The following is an 11,343-nucleotide window of genomic DNA, read 5'->3' as shown; positions in this document are numbered from 1 at the left end:
TAAATCTATCTATCCATCTTTTACACACAGTATACATACATACATATATGGTATTTGGTATTTAAGTTCTTATTTTCATTCCTCTTGCTTTTGGTTTCTACCTGCCTGTGTGTTTCTGTGTGGTTGAGAGAATAAAGGTCTCGCTGTGTCCTATTTGATAATTACTGTAACACATGCGTGACCCCATGACCTATAGAGAATGTTACCATCTCAAAAAAAAGACAGTAAAAGAATCACACGTCTCTTTAAAAGAGAAATAAGACAAAGCCTACAGCAGAACAAACCACTTTAATCAACAAAGGTGTTTGGGCTTCATATTTAATAAATAACAAAGTAAAACATTATAAAACATATATATATAAAAAATGTCATGTTTCTATCTTGTCTGGGAAGTGCATTTTCCAAAAATATTCCCTATTTCCATTCTTAAATGGAAGAGAGGATAAACAAAACAAGCAGACGCAGGCTTTCTTCCACTCTCGTTGGACAGTCGTTGCTCCTCGCCTATCTCCGCTCACATGACTGAGTCTGTCGTTGAAGAGAAAACAGCAGCCGCACATAGGAGGTGATCAATCAATAAGTAAAACACTCCGTCCTTTCTCCACCGTGTTTGTTTCCGTTCCTCCTTCAGTCTAAACGGTTTTGCTGGACTGTGACCCCTCAGTGGTCACGGCGGTCGCTTGACCTCTTGCCTCCTGGTTGACGCTGGACTCCTGCAGACCACGGCCTAACGTCTCGATGGGCAGCAACAAGGACGCGACCCCGGCAAGCACGGAGCAGCCACAGTACAGAGCAAGTGTCAGATTCACGGATGATCTGAGCATCACCTGAAACCAAACACAAACACACAGGAGTCAAAACTAGTGCTGCAAATGATTCTCCACAGGTATACATGATCACAATAACAATACTACTATTATCTTTAAATATATACATACTGTGCTTAACAAATGTATGAGACCACCACCCAAAGCCACAGCTGCACTAAATTAACAGCATTGGTAATATGTTTCTGTAATGGTTAATACACCAGTATGTAGAAGCTCTTTAACCAAAATTAAATTTTTAATGCTAAAAATACAATTTTTATTGTTATCCATACATTTTGAAATGTACACTGTTTAAAAAAATAAATAAATAATAGTAAAACACATTTTATTTCTTGATTAAGATGTGAAATTGCAGTGATGTACTTGCATTCCTGAACAGTAAAATTAGTTTTAGTGGTTTAATTAATAGGGCTTGATTTATTTCTTACTTAGCCCAGTGAGTCCGGCTCAGATTTGGGTTAAAAAAAAAAGTGAATTCAGTTTGTTATTTGCTAAATAAATAATAAAGTTTTTGGAAGATTTCTAAACTATTTATGTCTTCTCATTTTTATTGTGTAATAAATGTGTTAAGCACTGTGTATAATCCCAAATAGTTACTAAAGAACTGGGAATTTGCACATTGTATTGCACACTTTAAACTTGCACTAACAAGGAAAAAAACATAGACACGTAAAAAATAGCAAAACAATATACATTTACATGTACATTAGATTTTTTAATTCATGTTTTAATGTTTTAATATTAAGAATTCATAATAACCTTGTAGTCGTCTGTTATTCTTTTCATAAAACTAACACTCCTGCTGTAATCATTTTGTGATCGAAAAAATACATTTTAATGTTCTTTTGACTGTTTTTCTTTTTTTGCACTGATGTATGAAATTAAGCTATAACCATTATACGGAAACTACAAAGAACAAGAACAGCAAAAGTTGAATTTTGCCATTTCTCATATATTGTATGTTTGACTTTGTACCTGTGCTATAAAGGGTGTGATTAAAGCGCCAACCCTGGCCATCGTGCTGGCAACCCCCATCGCCAAGGCTCGGTTTTCTGTGGGAAACACCTGATGAACAATGAGGGGGTGAGAATATTTCATCGTTATTGAATCAGATTATTTGTGATTTTGCTTTACGAGCAACTGCAGTGCGGGTAAATTAGAAACAATCCCCACTTAGCATCCATAATATAATGACGACACAAAACAACAACAACGTATGAACACACTTCCCGAACTATTAAAACACACTATTAAACTATTAAAGTTCCAGACACTCAAAAATAGAAAAGCCTACCTCTGGTGTATAAACAAAAACAACTTGGTATCCTCCAGCGATGAAGGCTCTGGCAATGAAGATGGAGATTGTAAGAGCCGTCCTATACGAGAACAAAAGTATAATATTTAATATCATATCATGTTCTTCCAGTGTATGATGAAATGACGCACACAGGAAATAACTTACCTTCCAATACAAGCGTATAAGGGCAGGAGGAAGAGTGAAAACATGAGGAAACACAGAGCCATGCTCTTCTTCCTGCCGAGATACTCGATTGCAAAAATGATAACTAGGAGACCTGAAAAACACGGAAAATGTACATAAAACTCATGCAATGAACAGTTATAGGATAGAAATACAAATCAGACGATGTGTAGATGTGTAGATATTTGCATTAGAATCATGAAAGTAGTGAAGCACAGAGTGAACATACAGTATAGTATTTGTATTGATTGGATTAGTGGACACTGGATTGTAGTTGGTTTAGTTGGACCATTTGTACTTGTTGAATGTTGCACTTAAATGTTGCACTTCTTTTGTTCCTTAGTTCAATTCCATACAATTAACAAGTGCATTTAAAAGACTTGTGACTTTCTGTGTTCTCTTGATTGTTGTTACCGTATGATTTATGGTTAATAAAAAAAATCAGGAAGCACCTTCAGGGCTTAATCCTGTGTTGTACTTCAGATCAGTCTTAAGTCTCAGGACCATTTATTACCCATGAATTCATCATTATTGTGAATGTTTGTCACAGTTAACAGCTGCTGCTCCTCCTCCTTCCAGTTAAAAGACAACACACCCTGAGCTACCATGGATCAATCCTAACTACTCATTTTTTTTAATACTTTTAATTATAGAAATTAAGTAAAAAAAAAGTTAGTTCAAGTTCTACCAAAGTCATTTTCTGGTACTTTTACTCTACGGCTCATAAATATTTTGATACACAGCCTCTCACCTGGGAATTCGGCCAGCGTCGTCCATAAAAGATCTTTGTAGTCAGCTGATGTCAAATACTTGCACTGCAGACTACAGCTCGGCTCGATCTTGGCCCCCTGGGTCGCTGCGAGTTTTGAAGACTTTGGTTTTAAACATTTTGCTAAAAAGTGTGAAAAGGTTCAAAGCAGCTGTTGTCGTCTTACCCCCGCACGAATCTCCAGCTTGGAACATTTCAGTTGTCAACAGGATGACCCCGTAGTAGCAGAAGGCATTTGCAAACCTATGGATAATATTATTATAATAATTACATTACATGTCATTTAGCAGACGCTTTTATCCAAAGCGACTTTCAATGGAATTGAGTACAATCAGCCAGGGGTGGAGTCGAACTTGCGATCATGGCGACCATGATATCTTTCGCACACAGGTTACCGGTTTTAACCACTGAGCCAATAATAATAATAATAATGATAATAATAATAATAATAATAATAATAATAATAATAATAATAATAATAATAATAATAATAATAATAATAATAATAATAATAATACAACAACAACAGTTATTCTCAAAGTGTGGTCATGCAGAAGGGAAGTTTAAAGTAAAGAATCAAATGAACACAGGGTTCTTTTGCTTTTGTTTATTGTTAGTTACTTTACTTTTGAAACATCACTTTTCCCCCAGTGCTTGTGATTCAAAGAAATAAACAGCATAAACTGAAAGAAAAAAACTCAATACAAAAACATTGTAACATGTAAATGCTCTTGTATAGTATTAAATGGCGGGTTATAATTTACTGATGTAAGATTGAACTCCCCCCCCCCAAAAAAAAACCTTTAAATGAAGCTAAGTGCACTGAAACTTGTTAAACCAATTTAAGTTCTGACTTATAAATGTTTATTTCCGTGGGCAATCTTGTGTAACTTCAGCCATAGAAACATACATGCAGGTCTATTCTTGAACCATTATCCTGGTCGATTAATGCTTAAATAAATGAATCTGATCAAGTAGAGAGTAGAAAATGTGTCAGTTGAACTCACCATATAAACCACAGGAGAAGAGTGGTCCTGCAGTACTGAGGGGTGAAGAGGTCTCTGATCCGTCCACGGTTTTTCTGAAACATGACAAACAGGAGACGCACGTGTCAATCAATCTAAAGAAAAAAAAGCATGATATTGTCGTATTGGAGAAACACATTTTTGTTTTCACGTTTTTCACATCACCTGTTTATAGACGATCAGCGTCCCTCGAGGCATGACCGTGCCGTTCTGTTTGGCGATGGATCTTAAAGTCGCCTCAGCTTTGTCTCTTTTCCCCGTCAGCACGTCAAAGCGAGGACTCTCCGGCAGCCACTGTGTGACACAGAACGTTCAGCTTCAAGCTGCTGGTTTTTCTTTTGACAGTCGCTATTAAAAAGCACAGTGGACTACGTACAAAGCAAAAGCAGAGAAAGAGGACCATGGGTATAGTGGACAAGCCGAGCAGCCACCTCCAGCCGAGTGTGGGCATTATCCACAGAGCCAGGAGGACCTCGAACACGGCACCGATTGCCCAGAATGACTGAAACACACAAACAGACCAAATGAGAGCGGGTTATTAATGAGCACAGGTTCCTGGATCAGATGAAATAATCCATAATATGTCATGCATTAACAACAAAAATCATCACAGTACCGCAATCAGCATGATGCAGGTACCTCTTGCCTTCGCTGGGAGAAACTCTGAGTAGAGTGTCACCCTGAAAAAGAGACCAGTCATTTCACATTAAAACTGTAGTATTTAACTTTGTAATACAAGAACATAGACACAACTCTGTAAAGTGGTGATCTGATCTCTTGTTGTGCGACATTCCAGTCGGGTTTAATAGTGTTGCATAATAAAAAACCTGTGACCAAAAGTTACGCACTGCAGCTTTAATAAATCAGGCAGAGTTCACATAGACGCGACTCTCTCTGTGTGTTAGCTGTGATTAGGTCTCTTGTTGGGCAGCGTTGTAATGTAACAAAGTACAAATACTTTGTTACCGTATTTAAGTACAAAATTCACACATCTGTACTTCACTTTGATATTTATATTTCGAGCAACTTTTACTTTTACTCCACTACATTTCCTCTCACTATCTTTGTTTCTTGTTGCTACCAAATAAAATCAGAAGAAGAAGAGTTGGCACATTCACACGCTGCAACATGGGGTAAGTGTCTTGCTCAAGGACACATATAGACCAGGAATTAAACCCTCAACCTTCCCGCTGAAAGACAACTCAACCTACCACTGACTCACTATGGCTCAATCCTAACTCCTCATTTTTTTTAATACTTTTACTTCTAAAACTTAAGTACATTTTATTTCAGAAAATTACTTTTGATACTTACGTACGGTAAATGTCATATACTTTAAGTCTTTCACTTAAATAATATTACAAAAAGGGACTTCAACTTCTACCAAAGTCATTTTCTGGTAAGATACTTGTACTTTTACTCAAGTATCCCTTATACAAGACCAAGATCAGGGACGCAGCAACACAAACTACCAAAGGTTACGCACTGCAGCTTTAATCAGTCAGTGTAAGAGAGAGCAGCGGTGAACTTACGCCTGCGGCGCTCCTCCGATGCCGAATCCTACGAGGCCCCGCAAGACCAGCAGCCAGCCGTACACTGGAGTGAAGGCACTCAACAGGCCGTAGTACAGAGTCCAGCTCATACAGATTAACAGACCCTGTTATCAAAGTGTTCAACGTGAGATAATGTTCAAAATTCACACTCAGACTATATAAATAAATATATGGGCTATATGATAAACGAGGACTCACAGTTTTCCTGCCATACTTGTCAGACAAATTCCCCCATGCAGATGAGCTGAGGCCCATCCCGACGAACACGACCTGAGGCAAAATGGAGAAACGGTCTGTCTAAGTATGAGCCCCAGCGAACAAACAAAGAATCACAAAAATGCTGCAAAAAGGAGACGTTACCGATGTGATGAGAGCCGTCTGATAGCTGGGCAGCCTCCACTCACAGTGCAGCTCAGGCCCCAAGATGCTGAGGATCATCATCTCCATGGCGTCGGCTATCTGCACTCAGAGAGAGGGAGAGAGAGAGAGAGAGAGAGAGAGAGAGGCATGGCGTTACATGACAGACACAGAGTAACTCGCAGTAGATGTTACTGTTTCCTCCCTCCTGTTTGTTTCTGGAGTCTCACCCATGACAGTCCAGTGATGAGAGACATCTTCCACTGGAATATCCCAAAACCAATGGCGTCCAGTGCAGCTTCCACAGTGAAGGTTTCTGAAAGAGATGTGACAGTTGCTGTAATCCACACACAGAAGAATAAATGCAATTACAGTGTATATACAGTATGTTACTATACTTTATATATAACACACAAAGGATGAGTGTGTCCTGCACAGCAGAGGTGGATTAAAGAGTGAGTCAGGTCAATGTCTTGGAAGAAGCAACAGGTTGCAGCAGTCAGTCGACTACTAAGTTAATTACACTATAACTATTTTGATAATGGATCAACAAGTTCTTTGTGAATGTTTTCATAAACTGAAATTGACAAAACGAGAGACGTTTCCAGAGACAAACAACTGACTAAATTCAGGTCATCATTTCCATGGACCAAACAACTAATCCTTTCATCGTAAAAAAATTAATTAAATAAAAAATCAGCTGACAATAAAGAGGCCTTTCTGCATGGCGTTTGTATGCTCTCCCTATGTTTCCCACAGTACAAAAACTTGGGGATTATAGGTAAATTGGACACTCTAAATTGACCATAGGTGTGAGTGTGAGAGTGCACGGTTGTTTGTCTCCATATGTGTCCCTGTGATGGACTGGGTTAGGGTTAGGACCTGTCCACAGTTTACCTTTCACCCTATGTCAGCTGGGATTGGCAACAGTGACCCTCATGCAGAGGATAAAGTGGTTTAAGATGAATGAATGAAAAATAATTGTTACTTCTGACGCACATAATACTTCTATTTCTACTGTATCCAACTACTACATTTCACAGAAATATGATGTAGTTTTCCATTTTTTAAAAACACACATCTCATTCACAGTGAAAGGATAGCACAGTATTATATGCTGTTCAAGTAGATAAAGCAACTGATATGAGTGCAAACAAGCTGAATACTTTCAATCACACGAAAAACCTGTAAAGACACGAAATATGAAGAAAGCACAGCTGACGTTAAACCTTCAGTGTCAGTGGCGTCATGGCCCGGTGCAGACTGTGTGATCCTCTCTGAGTTGATGGTGCAGATCTCAGTGTCCGTGGACTGCGACTCATCGCTGTGACCCGTCAGATCCACCTCGCCCCTAAATGTCAGGACACAGACACAAACGGGAAATGTCATCTGAGGAAGCGTAGTGTCTTCATGATGACAACACGGTGTCAGAGCACGACCAGCAGGACAGGTTATCTCCACCGACCTGAGTCATAACAAACATAACATCATGTCATTGTTTTTTTTTTTTTTTTTACCGGCGCCCTGGATTTGTCCATCTGCTGTAAGTGACCGACGATGGACTGACGAAGTGATCCATCCCAGCTTCAGTGTCAGTGACTGACTAAGACAGTCAGAACACAACACAACACAACAGCGTGCTGCCTCCTGTGACTGCGTGTGTGAAGGATTTTGGGATTGGTTACCCTTCTCTCCCGGTCAAACAATGTAACCGACTAAACCTGCTTTTTTGGTTTCAGGTTTCAGCAAGACATCCAATTAGAGAATAAAGTACCTCTAGGTAAAGGGGTGGAGTCACACAACAATGTGATCAACAACACAGATCACATTCACACCTGTAAAGATGTGAGACTTTGTCTCTGGGGCTGTGAAAGTGTTATTTGTGTCTCTGTGTAAATAGTCACTGTGTTTCTTAGTTAGTTGTTTGGCTGAATTGTGGGGGAAGGTCTATAAAAGAGTGTTTTTTGTGTTTTTTTTTAAGATTACAGTGAACACAGATCTTATAAGAAGTCACGATCAAAAAGTTAATCATGTGTCATTTTGGTGACACCTGATTTTATTTTGAACGGGTAAACAAGCCGTCCTGATGTCACAGCAGATAATAAAGGTCACTCAAGGTCACTTTACACCTTAAATAAGAAGATAAATCACTGGATATTCTGTGTCGAGAGTCGTTATGTTAAACGAACACAGGTCGTTCACCCTCTTACTGTACCCAGCTTCGGGTTGTTAGTTTCACCTGATGCGAAAGGTGTGAAAGAAAGGTCGGTCCAGAGAGATTTCAGCCTTAACACCCAAAGAAAATAGGTCAAGATGCAGCAAATGAAATACACAGGCAAGCACTTCAGCTGAAATAGAAACAAATAAATAAATAAATGAATAAATAAATAAATGCATTGAAACTTAACTGGTATCAGTATCCCACACAGAGAAACTGTAAAACACAAGGATACAAAGACATCAAATTTTCAGTTTGCCGTGAGGACATGAAACTCATTTTAATGTTTTAATGTGTATTAAATATAACAGGTTACTCATCCCACCGGGCAATATATTTTACATAAGTGCAGTATACATATACAATATCTCATGTTCAATCCTTGTTTATACTGTAAATATCAACTGTCTTTAATGTACTTTCTATTCTAACTTTTTATAGTTAATAAAAAGTCTGTTATTGTTCATATCCTCCCATATATGAACTTTCACACATGTGGAAATGCACGTTTATTATTTATTATCTAGGAAGAGGAGGAGGAGGAGGAGGAGGAGGAGGAGGAGGAGGAAGACGGGCAGTGTCTCAGCAGCTGTGTGGCTGCAGGGCTGTTATAGCCTGTAGCTGTCAGCAGGCTGTGCCCTCAGACTGTTGTCGGTGCAGAGAAATCTCCTTTTTACTGTCTGTTGTCAGCGACAACACTTCTTCACAGGTGTGTGTCTGGCTGCTGTGTCCAGTGTCTTCATTAGTAATCTCAAAAGAGACTTCATGGAGACGTTTTTTTTTGGTTCAACTGAAAGGTTTGAAATCTTTGCAAACAGAGACAAGTGAAATTTGGGTGAGTGTTAACCGGAAACAGTGGTACAGTGACATAAGACGTACTCCGATCCTTTACTTACATAAATGGACTTGTACAGAATTTTGCTTTCAACATCATGTGACGTTGTGTTTTCCACAGTTGAAATGTCTGTGGCGACAGTTTTATTCATGAGTCAATGTGGGTTTAGTTTGAAACAGTGGTAGAGCGTCCCTGCAGGCGTTTGAAAGATGACAAACAGGATCTGCTGGAAACAAGTTATCCTGCTTCCCTGGCCTTCGTTCAAATAAAGCAACAACTGTAAAAGTTTGTTTTTTATAGATTTCAAATGTAAATACATATCTGATAAAACATGTAGCACAGTGTTTTCCTCAGAAATGTGATGGAGGAAACAAAAGTGACTGTGTTTCAATGCCGCAAGATTATATGACTGAGAACATGTAACCTGTAACCCTTATCTTTAAAAAAAAATCTTTGTTTAGCTGTTGGTGTCTTTCAAACCTCTGTCTGCACAGTTTTGAATTGAATAAGGTCGACCTGATATTGAAAAGAAGTAGGACAGAGAGCGAGGACATGCTGAGGCTGCTGCATTATAGGACAGTCATAAATACACATATACTGTACAGTCTCTCGTCCTCATCCTCCGGTCACATCAGCTGCTGGGACAGAACACAGGAGAACACAGAACTCCAGCACAGCTTTACATCAAGAACATGGACTCATGGGTAAGTTTTTGACATGCACATGCTTAAAAACGAAGAGCCCTTGTGAGCAGCTAAATGTTCATTCCGGGCAATGTAATGTGTTTGCACAGTGAGCGGTTTGTGGAAATCAGTGAAACCCTTGGCTCCGGTGAATGCTCCGCTTCTGAAACTAATACACTCGCAGCTCGTTGTGGCCTTGTGGTGCAGTCGTTCTCCTGCAACAGCAATCTGTTTGCTCACATGAATAAAGGATCAGTGGGAAGTTTAGTTGTTTTGGACTAATTGAGCCTGTGAATATTTATTTGGACAAGCATCGAGGACACTTGTTCTTCACTAACCTACTGCAGGAGGCCACGTTGTTTAACTCTTATTGGACGTGTGTGGAGGCTCAGATGTGTGGGACTCCTTTGAAGAAGAAGCTGTTCACAATAAAACCACTGTAAATGAATAAAGAAAATAAAGGGATATAATTCAAGAAGCTTAATTGGCATTGACAGAAAATAAGCTGTCGCCAAAGCATTTCATGGTGACTCTTTGCAGTTCAGGGAGGTTTGTTTTCATCAACACCACAAAAGTTACAAAGGACTGAAGCTTGTCCACCACCAAGTGCTAAAGGAAGTGACTGTTTTATATTTTATGTATTAATTAATTAATTAATTAATTAATTTTATGTATTATTAATAATTAATGCTCAGATTCTTTGTCTTCTTGACTGTCATTGATTTCAAAAAGCAAAATGTAATTTTGAATAGGCTTTCATTTGGGATCCAGCTATAGCACTTTTTGCTGTCTGATAGTGTTTGCGCAAAATTACACTTTATCTTAAATTGCATAAAATGTAACTGAAATCATTTTTATTTTGCAGAACTTGAAGATAAAATAATTGTTTAGTCTTTTGTTAGTTTACTAGTTGTATGTATTGTATGAATTGTCGTTTTTCATAACCACAAGACAAGCTTTTTATATATACCTATTACAATAGTCACACAATGGACAAACTATATGTCTTTTGAGTTTCGATGCTAAGTGAAGGCTACATACGTTCTCCGGTACAGTTGTAAAGGAAGGTTGGGGTGAGGTGAGGTTATTCTCCTGCAATTTGACACATTTTAGCTCATATGATCACTGCAGCAACATTTTTACAGCCTGTGCTTTGTGAAGTATTTATGTGATATTAAGGGTTTTTGAAAGGTATTGGGTTTTATGTTTTGCTTTAGCTTTGATCACATGTTGATATATTTCATTGATCTTGTTATTGGTTAGAGTCTGTAGAATAAATGGTATGGACAAAAAAAAAAACAACAACGAATGTAAGAGGTTTGTATATTAATTTCAGTGAGGACATACAGGATGTTAATGCACTCACTAATTTGACATAATATCAGACAATTTTTAATAATCCAATTGGGTTAGTAGGTTTTCTGCATTCCCAAAATGTTGTGCCAGATTTGACAATGATTGTCAAACATTCACACGTGTTTATACGCACGTATACTTGAGAGCCCAGATGACAATACTCGCATGGACACTTAGGTTTTCCAGTGGTGCACTGTACTGTAATCCAATAACATGTCACCATTGTCTCCTGTAAGT

General features: G+C 38.5%; 1 protein-coding gene across 1 annotated transcript; it reads right to left on the bottom strand.

Moving 5' to 3' along the window:
• Window positions 1-269: 269 nt before the first annotated feature.
• svopb (SV2 related protein b) lies at window positions 270-7,702 on the bottom strand. Its single transcript, XM_058617476.1, has 16 exons — window positions 7,532-7,702; window positions 7,244-7,365; window positions 6,245-6,330; window positions 6,018-6,116; window positions 5,856-5,927; window positions 5,637-5,761; window positions 4,721-4,784; window positions 4,481-4,606; window positions 4,270-4,398; window positions 4,087-4,160; window positions 3,246-3,322; window positions 3,062-3,166; window positions 2,293-2,404; window positions 2,125-2,206; window positions 1,806-1,895; window positions 270-827 (listed from the first exon to the last, which is right to left on the bottom strand). Exons 1-16 carry the CDS (start codon window positions 7,591-7,593, stop codon window positions 633-635), a joined length of 1,620 nt encoding a protein of 539 aa, XP_058473459.1. The 5' UTR covers window positions 7,594-7,702; the 3' UTR covers window positions 270-632.
• Between the last annotated feature and the right edge of the window lie 3,641 nt (window positions 7,703-11,343).

The sequence above is a fragment of the Solea solea genome, chromosome 19, assembly GCF_958295425.1.
Source record: "Solea solea chromosome 19, fSolSol10.1, whole genome shotgun sequence".
In the NCBI taxonomy this organism is placed as follows: Eukaryota; Metazoa; Chordata; class Actinopteri; order Pleuronectiformes; family Soleidae; genus Solea; species Solea solea.
This window is presented reverse-complemented; position numbering and strand designations above follow the sequence as displayed.